We start from the raw sequence: 16,334 nt of genomic DNA, 5'->3' as shown, positions 1-16,334 counted from the left end.
AAGCAAATATTTTTTTTTCAACTGATCAGCTCCTAGAAAAAACGAAACAGGCTCTGTTGGGATTTTTCTGTTCAGAGACTTACCATCTGGTTTCCCATTCCGGAATTGAAAACTTTTGCCCATTGGAGATGGCTAGTTGAGCATTTGACAAGTTAAGACACAGACTTTGTGCACAGAACACAATGACAATCTATGGCAGAGAAAGAGAATTTCCCCCGATTCTTTCTCTGCTTGTTCATTCAGCTTCCTGTTTCCCGCTAGGTGGCAGGTTTGCACGCAGATTAAACGTGATTGAAAGTCCAAGACCAATTTAAAATCTAGTCCATCTCCTCTTATAAACCTCAAAACCTTTTCAATCTTCAACTCTCCTCTTCGGTCCGTGATATTCTTCAACCAAGATTAATAGAAAATTTGATTCCAGAGCCATTCTGTGTTTGAACACGTCTGTTTCTCCGAACATTTTCTTCTTGGAGTTTATTAGTTTGAATGCCGATTTTAACTTGCGGAGCTGGGGACAACGGATTTACAATCCATGGCAATCTAAGCAGCTTATTTATTCTTACAGAGCTGGATCTATGTGTTAAAGGACTTGAAATGCTAATGAAGGCAGGAAATCCCACTGAAATACTAAGCGGGTAAAAAAAAATCTTACCTAAAAATGACATCCCCCCCCTTAGTGATAAATGCAGTTGCTAAAGACGTGTATTAGCATAAAATATATGTCACACATGATGCTAAATATATTATTGCCCACAACTGTCAGGGCTTTCTATAACAAACGGTATCGCAGTTGAATATCAGAGTAGTATTAGGTTATCAACCTCCAGGTGGGGCCTGGAGGTCTCCCAGTATTACAGGTGAGCTCCAGGTGAGCTGCAGGTGAGCTCCAGTATTACAGGTGAGCTCCACGGAGACCAGCTCCTCTTGAGCAAATGGCTGCTTTGAAGAATGGACTCTGTGGTATTATACTCCTCTAAGGTACCTTCCCTTCCCCTTGAACCCATTGGTGTCTGTGGGGGGAAAGTTTTGGGGAGGGAGTTCACCTAGAACAGGAGTCTGCAACCTACGGCTCTCCAGATGTTCATGAACTACAATTCCCATCAGCCAATTGGCCATGCTGACAGAGGCTGATGAGAATTGTAGTCCATGAACATCTGGAGAGCCGCAGGTTGCAGACCCCTGACCTAGAATCTATGGTATATCTAGACCACAGGTGTCAAATTCGCGGCCCTCCAGATATTATGGACTACAGTTCCCATCATCCCTTGCCAGGATGATGCTGGCAGGGGATGATGGGAACTGCTGTCCATAACATCTGGAGGGCCGCGAGTATGACACCTATGATCTAGACTTTCCCCTCTAAAGATGCTGTTTTCTCTAGGGGAGCTCATCTTTGCAATCTGGAGATCAGTTGTAATTCCAGGAGAACTCTAGCTCCCACCTGGAGGTTGGCATCCCTATCGAGGAGCCTGATTCTTGGCTGCAGTTCTTCACAGAACTCACTTTGTGATGGTGATGATAGGAAGTGCCAGCAGATGGCAGCCAGCGTACCGCACCTTGTAGGGTTTTCAAGGCAAGAGATGTTCAGAGGTGATTTGCCATTGCCTGCCTCTGCAAAGCAACCCTGGACTATCTTGGAGGCCTTTCGACCAAATTCTGGCCAGATCTGACCCTGCTTAGCTTCCGAGACCTGATGAGATCAGGCGAGAGTGGGCCACCCAGGTCAGGGCAACCATGTTAGCTCTGATATTCCAACTGGGGAGGCCAGAGAAGGACCACCTTTCAATTTCAACGTGAAAAGAGAAACACCATTAGCTCAGCTTGGGCAGAAAGGAGTTTTCCCCACAGACCATCTAGGGCAGTGATGGCGAACCTTTCCGAGACCGAGTGCCCAAATTGCAACCCAAACCCCACTTATTTATCACAAAGTGCCAACCCGGCAATTTAACCTGAATGCTGAGCTTTTAGTTAAGAAAATACCGGTTGGCTCCCTCTTCTTCCACCCCACCCGCTCGAGCTGGGGCCAGCCTGCTCTAGCCTCCAGGAAGTCCTGTGTGCACTGCTCTGTGCCTCTCTAGCACCTCTGCCTCCTCTGCATGCCCCCCGCCCCTCGGACAGCAGCCACCCGGAGCACAGGCACCAGGCCTGCCAGCCACGTCCTCCCTGCTCACCACAGTGCGTGCACGTCATGCTCAGTGGCCCAGGCCAGCTTAGATGCGTATGTGTGTGTGTGGGGGGAGGTGATATTCCGTCCCCCACATGACGAACTCTGTGTGCGTGTGCCCACAGAGAGGGCTTCGAGTTCCACCTCTGGCACCCGTGCCATAGGTTCGCCATCACTGATCTAGGGAGATAAGGTGAAGGAAGGATGAGGTTCTACTCCCCTCTGCCACAGGAAGTCAAAACTGTCCCTCCTCAGGTGGGAATGTACCATGAAACAAAGATGGCATTTGCTGTCACATCTAAGTTTCATCCTTCACTATAAAATGCTCAGTGATAACTGATCTACATGCTAGAGAAACTGATATACCAAAGCTGTACTTATTGTGCTATTGTGGTTTCATCACGGCCCACAAGCCAGTTCTGAGCAAGCCCCACTGATAAAGAATAAACCCTGAGGAAACCATAGAAAGAGTTGTCGAAGGCTTTCACAGATAGAATCACTAGAATGTTGTGTGGGTTTTCCAGGTTGCGTGGCTGTGTTCCAGTAGTATTTTCTCCTGATGTTTTGCCTGCAATCTCTGGCTGGCATCTTCAGAGGATCTGGTGGCAGATTACCACTACCATCAGATTCTCTGAAGACGCTAGTCAACAGATGCAGGCAAAACGTCACGAGAAAATACTACTGGAACACGGCCACGCAACCTGGAAAAACCCCAACATGCTCCAGAAAGAAGGTCAGTTGTGCCACTCTCACTGCTAATGATATGTAGCTCCAGAATCCGGAGTCAGCTTGTGGGGACTCATTTGAGCAGACGCGTCGAGTGGGCATGAATATTTTGGAACCCAATTTCCTCTTCTTAATGACACACATTTGTCCAGCTACTTATTCACAGTCATGCCAAAGCAGAAGGCATAATTGTAGCTATTTAAAAATGAATATTGACCCAGTTTGCTCTTACCCAAGGACACCCCTGTGCATGCAATTCTTTCATGTAGAGAAAAAAATGATAATGCAAACGGAAAAAGTCTCATGCAAGGATGCCAAACAAGATGACTTCATATGTCATTTGTTTTTTTTAATTCAAGAAATCATTTTCTCCCTCTAGTGTCTAATGAGATTTTTTTTTGTCAAGAAGAAATGAACATAACCCTTTCCTGCAGCGCGTGTGCCATCTATTCATTTCTCCCGTGAACAACTGCATTCTTCCCCCCTGCATTTCATATTGGGGACCCGATTCTCACTACCAATTGAAGCAAAGCAAAGTTCTTAATGTATCTTTCTAATTTTTTTTTACCTGCCCTTCCTCCAAGGAGATCAGGGGAGCCTATATGCAGAGGTGGGATCCAGCAGGTTCTCACAGGTTCCTGAGAGTAGGTTACTAATTATTTGTGTGTGCCAAGAGGGGGTTACTAATTGGTGATTTTGCCACGTGATTTTTGCCTTAGTTACGCCCCTCCTCTCAGCAGTAGCGCGCAGAACTTGAAGCAGTCTAGCAGGAGGTGCACCGGCATGCGTGGCAGCTTGCCCTGCGTGCATTCATTTCCCGCCCAAGGACCGGCACAGCGGCTGCATCCTTGCCACAGCCCCGCCCAGGAATGCCCCGCCCCCAGAATGCCTGGCTACGCCCCCATCATGCCCCGCCCAGCCCCACTGGCGCTACGCCACAGTTTGAATCTCACCACCATGGGAACCTGTTACTAAATTTTTTGGATCCCACCACTTCCTTTCTCTCTCACAACAAAGCTGGTAGGTTACACCGAGGGTTAGGTGATTTGGAGAGCTTTGCATCTGAGTGAGTCTTTGAACCGGCATCTCCCTGGCACAAATCCCACATTAACTACTATACCCCACTTAGCTCACTTTGGACAAGGTCTATCATTTTTGCCGACATATTGCTGAATGCTTGCTTTCCCCTTTCTGTTGTTGATACTATAGGCCTGGTCAGAGGCATGAGCCCTTGGGTGCCGTCCAAAATTTGAATCTCATGACAGATGAGGCAATCACTGAATATGGGAACTAGATGAGACCTGGTTTGTTGTTTAGTGGGTTTGTTGATGTCGTGTTTTGTGAGGAGGTGGGTCCATGCCAGCAGTGTAAAGGGAAAGCCATCCAACAATCCATGCCTGGTGGGTTGTTGAGTGAAGGTGTTGCGTGACCTTCTCCTCGAAGATGAGGTCCACCAGAGGACATGCCAAATTAGCCCTCTATTCCTAAAAAGGACTGAGACAGAGGGGAGAAGGGATTGAAACTTTATCCTGGTTCACCTATCTGGGGTTGCTAGTTTACCCCCCCCCCCTTTATCTGCACTCACCCCCTTAAAATGATTCCTGGCCGCCATTTTGTGATTTCTTTTCCTATTTTTTAGTTCTGAGTTGAATGGTTGCTTCCAAACTTCAAAACTGTTTTATACACCTCATATATTCGATGCTTTGAAGACGGCTTCCCCCCCAAAAAAACAAATAGCTAAATGCTGCAAATAAATAGACGAGGGGGGACTCAGTGAGTGGAGAAGATGGCACCGAGGAGAAAGTTCGGGAAAGCAGAGGAATGTGGGAAACATAACCAATAAATTGCACAGCAACTAAAGACGTCTTCAAAACATTTCAGCCAGAGAATCGCTTTAAAAGGGATACATTTAAAACGTTTTCAGTCTGGAAATAAAACGTTTTGGGGGTAAAAATCAGGCAGGAGTTCAGTTCCTGCCTCAAAATTTTTCAAATGAATTGTGAAGAAAAGCCCAGTGTCAACAAATGACAGAGCAGACAGAGTGTCAAATTAGGATCTGGGGGAGTTTGGTTTGAATCCCCAATCACTCTGCCATGGGTGACCTTGGGGTAGCCACCATCTCTCAGCCTAACATAAGCATAAGCATTTTATTGTCATTGTGCACGCACAACGAAATTTACAGCAGCATTCCTCGATGCACACAATTTCAGACTCATACCCCATCTTCACTTTCCCCTTCCTCCACCCATCCCTACACAGCCCCAAACACATCAACACGAAGCCACGGAGTTCAGCATAGCCACAGCTCTAGACTAGAAGCTGTCTCTAAGCCTCTTTGTCCTAGTTTTGATAGACCTGTATCGTCTGCCGGATGGTAACAGTTCAAAAAGAGAGTGTGCTGGATGAGACGGGTCTCTCAGAATATTTTGGGCTTTCTTTAGGCTTCGGGAATTATAGAGTTCTTCCAAGGAGGGGAGAGGGTTCACAGGGGAGTTATAGTTCACAGGGGAGAACATAGTTCACAGGGGAGTTATAAGGATAAAATGAAGGTGGGGAAAACATTGTAAGGCACTTTGAATCCCCCTGGGGAGAAAACCAGGATATAAATCACTAAATAAATGAGTTAAATTTGACTAAGCTATGATTGCTTCTCTCCTTCCTGCTATTAATTTCAGCCGTTCTTGTGAAGTCTTTATTTCCCCTTGCTATGACATAAGGCTGTTCGGTACAAAGCATCTGCTTGTGGTCTTGTACGAGATGAAATCAATAGACTTCAAAACTAATCCCTCTGTGGCCTATTACAGATGTATCATCCTGTATCCCATCCATTCATCTGAGACAGACCCCTGCTAACATTTCGCTTTCCCAAATCACCTTGCAGCTCTCACTCAAGGACTCACCAAGCTTACCGGATCAAACACATGATTGTGACTTCACTGGAGTGGAAGTGCTGCCCCGGATACAGCGGACAAACTTGCCAGCCCAAAGGTATGGGAAACCCAAGAAACATTAACCCTTATTAATGAATGATCTGACAAGGAGGGGGATGCAAGGAAAACGTCCATCTTGTGAGGGACCAGGAGATGAAGCCAGGGGGAAAAAGTCACATTCCCCCAGTGAAGTAGAGATGAATGCTCTGCTATCAGGGTGTGGTGCCCAATGGTCAGATTAAGGAGGATTCCACATGCAGTATCAATGCAATAGCAAACACAACTGTAAATGAAGACTACCCGGGTCGATTCCGCACTTGCGTTATTGACCTAAGTTCGAGCTGCGTTTGACCTAAGTGCTCCGCACAGCCACTGGGATCGACGTGGTTTTGTACCAGCTTTGCCCTGTGTAATGGTCAAATTTCTGACTCCAGTTGGGAACGACTACTTTTTCAGGGAACCACGCTCAAACTCGGCTCGATTCCAGTAAAGTGCGGAATCTCTTGTGCCAGGAGTCCCCCGTTCAGCCAATCACAGCTGAGTGTTTTGGGCATGCGTACAGCTGGCCAATCAAAAAAAGCCACCTTCGTCCCTCCATTCCTGTGGCAGTTTTTTAAATAACGTGTGTGGGGATAGACGGAACATGGCCGTAGAACAGTAGCCAATCGGAATGGAGCGGCGAAGAGGCACAGGATGATTCCGCCCTCCTGGGATCAAGCTGGTTGCAGTGGGGAACAACAATGGCTTCGACCTAGGTTAGTACCCTTCTCGGGGAACTGGGTCAAACCTATTTTACTCGTGTGCGGAATCGCCCCCAAACACATTCAAAATGTGCCTCACCTCTTGCGAGGTGCACAAAACATATCCCCCACCATACAATCACTTCACATCTTACTGTGACATGCCTCTGAAGATGCCATCCATAGATGTGGGCAAAATATTAGGAGCAGAAACTACCAGACCATGGCCACACACCCCAGAAAAACCAGAATGGCCTGTGGATTTCGGCCGTGTTTGTGCTTTTTTGTGGTTTGGCACTGTAGAAGGGAGGGAGGGGAACAATGCAATGAACCAAAGAAACTGAGAGTGGCACCAATTCTGGAATTAATTCAGAAAATCCCTTTTAAACTGGAGTCTCCCCCTGAAGGAGAATGAAGCCACAAAACAGTCAAGAAGCAGAATGATAGAGACTAGACCAGTGGTGGCAAAACTATGGCACGGGTGCCAGAGGTGGCACTCAGAGCCCTCTCTGTGGGCACACGTGCACAGAGTTCATCATGTGTGGGGGCGGAAAATCACCTCCCCACACACACATTTAGCATGGCTTGGGCCGCTGGGCATGACATGCCTTGGTGAGCAGGGAGGGCTTGGCTGGCGGGCCTGGTGCCTGTGCTCCAGGTGGCTGCTGCCCGAGGGGGGGCAGAGGCAGAGGAGGCGGAGATCCCGGAGAGGCGCAGAGCGGCGTGTGCAGGACTTGCTGGAGGCTAGAGCAGGCTGGCACCTGCTCAAGCAGGTGGGGCGGAGGCAGAGGGGTGAGGTGGAGGCGCTGGAGCAGCACAGGACAGAGCAGCGGGTGCATGCAGGACTAAAACCTCAGTATTCAGGTTAAATTGCCGTGGTCTCAAAAAGGTTCGCCATCACTGGACTAGACCTAGACTAGAATAAATTAGAATAAGTGCCCTCTTTGGTGAACTGCAACAACCCAAGCAAATGGAATAGCTCCGGTTTGAGAAGGGGGAAAGTATTTGCAGGCAACCTGTTTTGGAGAGTTGACAGAAGGCATAACCTTGGTACAACTAGGGTTGCCAGGTCCCTCCTGGCCAATGGCAGGTGAGGGGGGGCAGGGTTGCCAAATCCTGCTTGGGGAACACCTGGCAATTTGGGGATGGAGCCCAGGGAGGACAGTGACCTCAGTGGGGTACAAAGCCATGGTGTCCACCCTCCAAAGCTGTCATTGTCTCCGGGATAATTGATGACTGTTGCCTGGAAATGAGCTATAATTCTGGGAGATCCCCAAGTCCCACCTGGAGGCTGGAATCCCTCATTACAACCAGAAAGGTGTCATGAAGATGCTTTGTACATAAGGCCATTGTAAAATACAGGTTTCCATGTTTTGGGTGGATTTTTTTTAAAAAAACGGAGCTTCGGCTGATATTGTTTTGGCACTGAAGTGGAATTATAAGAATTACGTGGAACTTCAAGGGCTCTTGAGAGCCACCTATGGGCTTCTGGAAAAAGATGGTCCCTCGTGCTTTAAAAGGAGAGGGTGAAGGGAGGGAGGGAGAGAAAAGTGGGAGGGCGGGAAGGAACTTACCGATTCCTAATAGATAGAGGATGAAAAGCCACTCTTGTGATGTGTCAGTTCTCATCTTAAACGTAGCAAAGACCTCAAATACTGTCCTGGCTAAGAGCATGAGAATAAACTGTGGGATTGGGCTGTGGTTGCCAACTTCCAGGTGGCGGCTTGAGATTTCCCACTATTACAACTGATCTCCAGGCGACAGAGATCAGTTCACCTGGAGAAAAGGTTGTGTTGGTATTTGCAAGTGTCTGTCACAACTCAGTCATGAAAAGGTTAACTGTGTGTATGTAAACCAGTTACTGTGGTCACTGTTTTATGACCTGCTCTATTGATTAGCTATTGGTCAGTCAGTTAGACCTTGCTTACATGCCAGTGGTCACATAGCCAGAAGTCGTAACATTAACTCTGTTTCTTTGTTTGAGACGACGCCATCACGATATGACCATGAGGAGAAACCAGATAGCAAGCAAGATATAACCAGGTGTATAGTAATGTAGATATGTAACAGGAAAGAAAGGATTTATTGTTTTATTTCCATGTAACCCTCCCTTATAGTTAGTAAACTCATTAATAGTTAAGCAACTGAGAATCTGTTTTACTCTGCTAATATATATTAAACTAGCGGGGCCCGGCCACGCATTGCTGTGGCAATTGTCCTTCTCATCACAGTCCGCAACCCACACAGATGTCCATGCAGGTCCAATGATCCGCAGCATAGCCTTCTGGGGTGGTCTAATGGAATCCCTCTTTCCCTTTTCAATTCACATTGTTATATGGAGGTGTCTTGTTTTTTTAGTATAATGTAACCCTTTCCATTCCACAACGGAACTGTCCAGAGTGCGAATCCTGTTGTCCATGAGGCTGGTTGACACGCACAGTCCTGGCTTGGGGAAGGGGGGGGGGGAACCCACCTGGTGTCTCACACGGCAAAGTGTGTATGTGTTTCACTTCCAGTCGTATTACCTAACAGTGTTACCTATTTACTGTTTTCACTTCTCATCTCTGCCCATCTGCGTGAACATTCTGAGCCCTCATACTAAGCCCTCACGCCACAGACAGACAGGCTGCACGAACATTCTAAGGGTGACAGTTAAACACAGCCAGTTTCATGGCCTGGTGTGCCAGGAAAAATATGTTTTACCTGGCTCAGGTATGGACTTTCAGCGATTTGAAGGTCCGATTACCTGCCCAGAACAGGGAGGAATGTCATGTGAAAATTTTGGGGCGATCCGTCCAGCTGTTTCGGCGTTAGGGCGTGACTAACAAAGTCACTGTTAGCTTTTTATATATACAGATTGCCTACAGGTTGACTGTATGGCATTATACCTCATTTTAATCCACCCCTTACCAAAACCTGTGATCCTCAGTCTCCGCCCCCAAAACCTCCAGGTATTTTCCAACTTGGAGCTGGCAAACCTAGATTGGCCCCCCAGAGCAACAGGGGCCCAGAGAGCTCTGTGCCCCCTTTCCATCTCTTGGTAGCTTTGGACAAACACAGGGCCATTGCTGAAATAAATGGACCACATGGGAATCTGCAGTGTTTCCCTTCCATTCGCTATTCTGTGAATAAAATAGTCCCCCACAAAAAGTACCAGTGACCATTCTACGGGGATTTGGAGTTGAACCCTGATTATTCCCGATACATCAACCTCCAGCAAGGGACCCAATTTGCTCAGAACCCGATTGTTCCGCTTTTCTAGCGTGCTGTGTAATTTGACCCTTCTGGTGAAAACCTGCCCAGTTCAAGGAATCGTTTAGTAAAGTAATTACTCGTGGGATATTAAATCATGGTCTCCTGAACGCTCCTTCTTTAAAAATTAATTCACCTATAACAGATTGACCCTTCTGACTTTTTAAGGTGCATCTTCTCTGAATATATTCCAGCCAGAGGGCATACTTTGCAGCACGCAACCCCGCTCCTGTTGGAAGTCAAAGGCAATTTATGACTTTGCTTTCATTTGGATTCAGATCAAGGCAGATGGCAGAATGCCACCCATGCTTATCGTACCAACCTTGTGTAAAACACTGCCTGTTTGAGCCACAGAGGCCTGTATTTTACGACGGCCCCAGTGATCAAACATATGGAAAACGCACAGTTTTAACGTCGCGTATAACTGTGGTGATTTGCTCGTGGCCTTATACAAGCTCCCCTTGAAAAATAAGATATGGCATCTACATGCATATTTTAAACGGATGAATATTACAAGAAATGCCATTAGCTGTGGTGGGGAACTCAATCACCAGCGGTGGAGAAGAGGCTGTGATTAAAAATTTATGTGTAGAAATGTAGAAAAGTCACTGCTGTTCGTATCCAAGGGGAGGAAAAGCTTAATACTGGCAGCGCCAGAATCCCTGTGGAAAAAAGCCTCTCGTATACATGAGCAAGAGATGGTTGGTATTTTGGATGAACTTGAATGGGGTTCCGTTCATCAACCATGCAACAATGTGGATCTAACAGGTTTTAGGATTTCTGTTTGGGGTTTAGCTATTAAAATACTAAAAGAAGCAAAGCAGGTGGGTACAACAGAATACACAAGCATCTGAGAAACTAGGGGGAAAGGCTGTTGTGGATTTTCTGGACTGTGTAACTGTGGTCCGGTAGTTTTTGCTCAGAATGTTCTGCCCGCGTCTACGGCGGGCATCTTCAGAGGCCTGACATGGTGTGATGTGTTTCTCTCCATGACTAGCACATCTCACTGTGACCTGCCTCTGAAGATGCCAGTCATAGATGCGGGCGGAAACGTTAGGAGCAAAAACGACGAGACTACGGCCATGCAGCCCAGAAAACCCGCAACAGTCAGCTGACTGTTGTGCGTTTTCTGGACTGCATGGCCGTAGTCTCGTAGTCCTGGCTGTGAAAGCCTTCAACAATACGCGGAATGGAAAAAATATTGGTTGACTGGTAAATATGATCTTGGGCAACAATCTAGAGGTTGTTTCCTTGAAAAGCAGATAGTTGGGAATTTTATATCCTGCCTTACCTCCGCAGACTCAAGGCAGCTAACAAGCTTGCAAAGGAAACCAATGTAACAGTCCTATTGCCAAATTAAAATGCATAGAAGTTTTTTAAAAAAATAGGATTTAAAATGCACAAAATTAAACATTACAGGCAGCTCTGCCAAAATAATCTACCCTCCACCAAAAATTCTCTGTGGAATAAAACTCTTTTACCCGACTTCCTTAATATAATGTGTGAAGGCATCCTCTGCCTCCACTCAGGTAAGCAATGCCGAAGGACTCGTCCTAGTATGTTAAAGCCCATGGCCTGGATGCTTATTTATTTACTTAATTCATTTATACCCCACTTTTCTCTCCAGCGGGAACCTAAAGCAGCTTAAATCTTTCTCCTGCACAGACAGTCCTAAGAGAGGCTGCCTGAAAAATGCAATTGGGGCATGGAAGCATGAGCAGAGTATTCTAGGCGCCAGATCCCCCTTTACTAGCTCCTACTCTGGCATAGTGCTTCAAAGGGCTTAAAAAGACATTTAAGGAAATAATTTATTAAAGGAAGGTGTTCATTATAACCAGGTCAATGCTTCTGAATTTTAAAACAAGAATTCTTCTTCAACTCATATATTCCCAATGCTGACAATTAATAAACTAAAATGGCATGACTCCAGGGTTAGAGAAGGTATGTAGAAGGACCTCTCATCCATTTCTTTGAAACCCCATCTGAAAATGTGGGAGATACGCTTCCAAAGAAAGACAGGCCACAGTTCTGCCTTAAACAAGATGTCTGTCACTGCCAGTCCAGGTTTGTGAGTGACCCCACTCAAATTGAGATCTGTGGGGAGGTCTCAGAGGCAGACCGTGAAGCCATTCTAATTTGGGAACCCTGACAAAGTTGCCGAATATGTGGAGAGTATTTTATGTTTCAGTTAACTTGAATGAGCTTTGTAATATTCCCTCTGTGTGGAAATCTCTGTGTGTATGAGGGTGAGCCAACTGAAGGTAAGAATAATTTATAAGAAAGTAGTCTTTAGCTCAGCTGATGCTCATACACTGTAGGCTACCGTATCTGTTGGCATCTCATTCCATTTGTACAGTAACGACCTTTTTTGGGATGCCAGGAGATCATAATTTATGTTATGACCATATTAATAATGGAAGTGATACGATTCAGGCTGTATTTTTATAGTTCAGAAGCAACACAGCAATGTTTCTTTCAGAGCATGTTGCTCACAAAAGGCCACATCTCACAGTAATGAAAACGATGTTAAAAGTAGCATGACAGACTTGTCAAGTAAAATATAATATGTGTGTGTGTGCTCGCGCACACACACGCATGCAGAAGTAGAAAAATTTATATTTTAGGGCTTGAAACTTGTATTTTGTGATCATTTAGGACCTTAACTGGTAAATTTGGGAGACTTCTGAGTTTATGGCGTTTACCACACAGAGAAGTGGCTAATACACTGTTTAAGAAGGCAAAAGGTAAATGTTTATTAGGAAGTACATTTAGGATAGGAAAGAGGGAAAGATAGTATACTGCTGTCTGGCTACCTAGGAAGAGTCTCTGCAACTAACTTCCAAGAAGAGGCAGAATATTAGACACGAGAGTATCAGTCTAAGGACAGGCAAGAGGTGACACAAAAGGACGGAGGGGTCACTAATTTTACCGTCCTCTCTAGCTGACCACTTGCCCGCCACCTACTGGGTCTTCCTCTTAGCTCCTTTCCACATTAGACATTACTACACCCAACAAAGACACTCCAGTTTGTTTATCTGAAGCTCTTTTGGTTTGGCATATTACTTTAATGAGGATTGAAAAGCAATTCAAGATGGCCGTTCCTTCTTAAATATGTGTGATGTTAATAGTCAATATTTCAAGCTGGTGTATGAGACAAAGCTTGGTTAGGGTGGCAAAACAGCACATGGACGTAAAGTGCTGATAAAAAGTATGATCAGCTTTCCTATGTGCTCAATATAAATAGTATTCCTAATAACCTTGGGGGTAATCCTTACAAGTTTATCAGGAAATCATCAATTAAAAGATCAATATTGACTATATCTATCTCCTTGTTCAGTGAGCTATCACAGGGGAACATTGATTATGTTCTAGGGGAAATTTCTGCTTGCATGTGAGAAGGAGGAACAGTAAGATGATCTAATAAGTCTAATAAGTCTATGGCCCTTTCCCCACTTTCCTTAAGCCCCGCGCTACTCTCCTAAAGTAGTGCGGGGTTCAGCTGCCCTCCCCACTTCAGGGGCGGCGAGGACGCAGCCGCCCCGACGCTGCTTCTCTTGTGCCCCCTCGATGCGCGGAATTTCTGGTGCCTTTTCAAATGGCGCCTTTCGACGTCCCCGCGCAGAGCGCGGGGTCATGGGGAAGCCAGGGCGCGCGCCAGGAATTGCGCGCGCCGGGAATTGCCTGCAGCAACCCTCGGGCAAAGGTGAGTGGGGAAACGGCCTATGTAAACCAAATCTCTTTTTCTTCAGGCAAGTCAGAGAAAGGGTTCTCCGAAGTAAAATGTTTGGAAACCACTGCTGCAGATGTTAACTTTAAATTGCCAGTGAGGATGTTTTGACACTGTAGGCCTGAGATTTTGCTTCTGGGTTCTTGTGTAAATCCGTAATCGTATATTTTTCCACTGTTCAAGCAAACCTATAGCTTCAGCCTTGAGAACGATCATTTATGAACCAATAATCCCAGAAGAAATGGAACAAAGTTTGCAACAGTCATTCTTTGGAATTCTCGGCAGCTTCTAACATCACACCTTTAGAGATAATGAATTTGATGGTTTAAGAAAGTCACGTGAGGCTGATGCAGTTGTGGCAGTATAAGATAGCCATACCCTTAATCCTCTCACATCACCTATCTGGGTTGCTGTGATACTATCTTATCTTTTCTGAAAAGGCTTTGGTAAGAACTTTAGAAATTGCATTTTATTTTTAAATGCAGGCTAAGTAGGACTGTATAATTTTATTTATAATCTCATTTACATATGCTAGTGTTTTCTATATAATTGGGATAATAGTTTCTTTAATCTGTTCATGAGTAACTAGGGAAACCGGTGGAAGGGCCACTGCGGGGCCGCATCCCAGGAGAGAGAACAAGAAGTCTCATAGAAGGGAGGGTTTTTTTAACCACAGAGTTCCTAGCTATTTCTAGAGCTACCCAGAAGTGTAAAAGAGAGCTCTAGGAACTGCCAAAAACCTGATGGTAAAACTGGAAGTTTCTGGTGATTCTTAGAGCTATGCTTTTCACTTCTGGGTAGTTCAAGGAATTGTCAAACACTCCATGGTAAGAACTTCATGGAAGTAGATGAGGCCTTCTTTTTCTTTTTCCTCCTGCTGCTGCTAGAAGAGCAATGGTTCCTTGCCCCCGCCAAGCAACTACAGTGGGATTTTTTTAAGATAAAGTTCTTGAAAGCAACATTGAGAAATTATGGGTTGGGTTTTCACCAAGACCTGGAATAAATAAACTCAGACATCCTTCTAGTTCAGGGGTCTGCAACCTGCGGCTCTCCAGATGTTCATGGACTACAATTCCCATCAGCCCCTGGCACCATGGGCAATTGGCCATGCTGGCAGGGACTGATGGGATTTGTAGTCCGTGAACATCTGGAGAGCCGCAGGTTGCAAACCCCTGTTTGAGTTAAAAGACTAGTACCTGTACTGAATGAGCACAAGAGAAAGTAACCCTTCTTCACACAGCCTTGTGGTTTAGTAGTTTTTATTTATTTATTTATTTATTATTTAAATTTATAGACCGCCCAATCCCCAAGTTAATGTGCTTTTTTAAAACAGTCCAAGAGCCTTTCAGTTTCCATGTGCCTTTTTAAAGTAACTTCATAAACCACCATGTTTAGCAACATAACTTCATAAACCACCATGTTTAGCAACATAACTTCATAAACCACCATGTTTAGCAACATGAGACTCCAGAAATACTTTACACTCTCCCTGGGAATATTATAGAATTGGAGATGGCAATTCATTGGTGCCCTATGGCTTAGAAATCCAGTTTTCTGAGTTGTTTATGTGCCCAGTGTGACACCACATTCTTCTAAAAGCACATTATCTTTTTTTCCCCTCCACACTGTCTTGCATTGTTCTTTGAAACATCTCTGAAACTGGCCATAAAATTACAGATAAGTCAATGTATTGTCGAAGGCTTTCTCGGCCGGAATCACTAGGGTGTTGGTGAGTTTTCTGGGTTGTTTGGCCATGTTCCAGTAGTATTGTCTCCTTATTATGCGACTGGAACATGACCATACAACCCGAAAAACCCACAACACCCTACAGACAAGTCATTGCCTTGATCCATACCTGCAATGTTGCTTTTCAGAACTATTGTGTTTAGAGTTAGGAGTTGACTAGAAAAGTTAGTCTAGCCCAGTCTTGTTAAATCTCAGCAGCTAAGCAAGGTTACCACTGGTTCATACTTGCAAGGGAGATCACAAAAAAGTCTGGGGTTGCTAGACGGAGGCAGGCAATGGCAAACTGCTCTGTCTGTTTCTTGTCTTGAAACCCATTGGAATCACCATGAAGTGGCTTTGAGGTGACAGCAAGATAAAGAGAGAGGTTAGTAGGTTTTCTGTGTATGCTGTTTGTGTGTGTGTGTGTGGGGGGGATATTTTAATCAACCTCTCAAAATGTAAAACACGAATACAACAAATGTGAATTTGGAGATGTGCAGATAAAGTTCAGCTGCAATTAGTGTGGTGGGGTTCCCAGTCCCTCCACAATGCTGCTGATTGGAGGAAGGCAGAGGTGGGATCCAGCAGGTTCTCACCAGTTCCCGAGAGTGGGTCACTAATTATTTGTGTGTGCCGAGAGGGGGTTACTAATTGGGTCTGCTTTTCCGTTAGAAATTCCATTAGGTCCAAAAATCATAAAGTCCTGTTGTTTCCTATGTGGCTGGTTAGCGAAGGTAGAAAACGGGATAATTCTCCCTGTTGGGCTGTTTGAAAAACATGTTTTAGAAATATGGTAAAGTTCCTTGTTTAAGGAAAGTATCCTTCTTTTGATTTCTAGAAACAAAATTAAGTATTTGAAAGTATGAAGTATTTGACAGGCAGTCAATTAGAGGAGAAGTAGTTGTTTCTGTTGGCAGTTGACGATAGGACTTGCTATAATGAGTTTAAATTATGGACAGAAAGATACCAGCTGGAAATTAGGAATTTTTTTTACAGTAAGAGTTTTTTACAGTAACAGAGAAATTATTAATGCCCCGCCCCTGGAATGCCCGGCCACGCCCCCATGGTGA

The 16,334-nt window shown here is 45.3% G+C and overlaps 1 protein-coding gene across 1 annotated transcript in view; it reads left to right on the top strand.

The window, feature by feature from the left end:
* The window catches only part of MMRN1 (multimerin 1), a 94,634-nt gene that overhangs the window by 32,527 nt on the left and 45,773 nt on the right, over positions 1–16,334 (top strand). Inside the window, 1 exon segment of the mRNA XM_048508898.1 lies at positions 5,772–5,878. Within this exon segment, the coding sequence (XP_048364855.1) occupies positions 5,772–5,878 (107 nt within the window).

This window comes from Sphaerodactylus townsendi, linkage group LG10 (genome assembly GCF_021028975.2).
Source record: "Sphaerodactylus townsendi isolate TG3544 linkage group LG10, MPM_Stown_v2.3, whole genome shotgun sequence".
NCBI classification, from domain to species: Eukaryota; Metazoa; Chordata; class Lepidosauria; order Squamata; family Sphaerodactylidae; genus Sphaerodactylus; species Sphaerodactylus townsendi.
The sequence above is the reverse complement of the archived record's forward strand: the minus strand, read 5'-3'. Positions and strand labels throughout refer to the sequence as shown.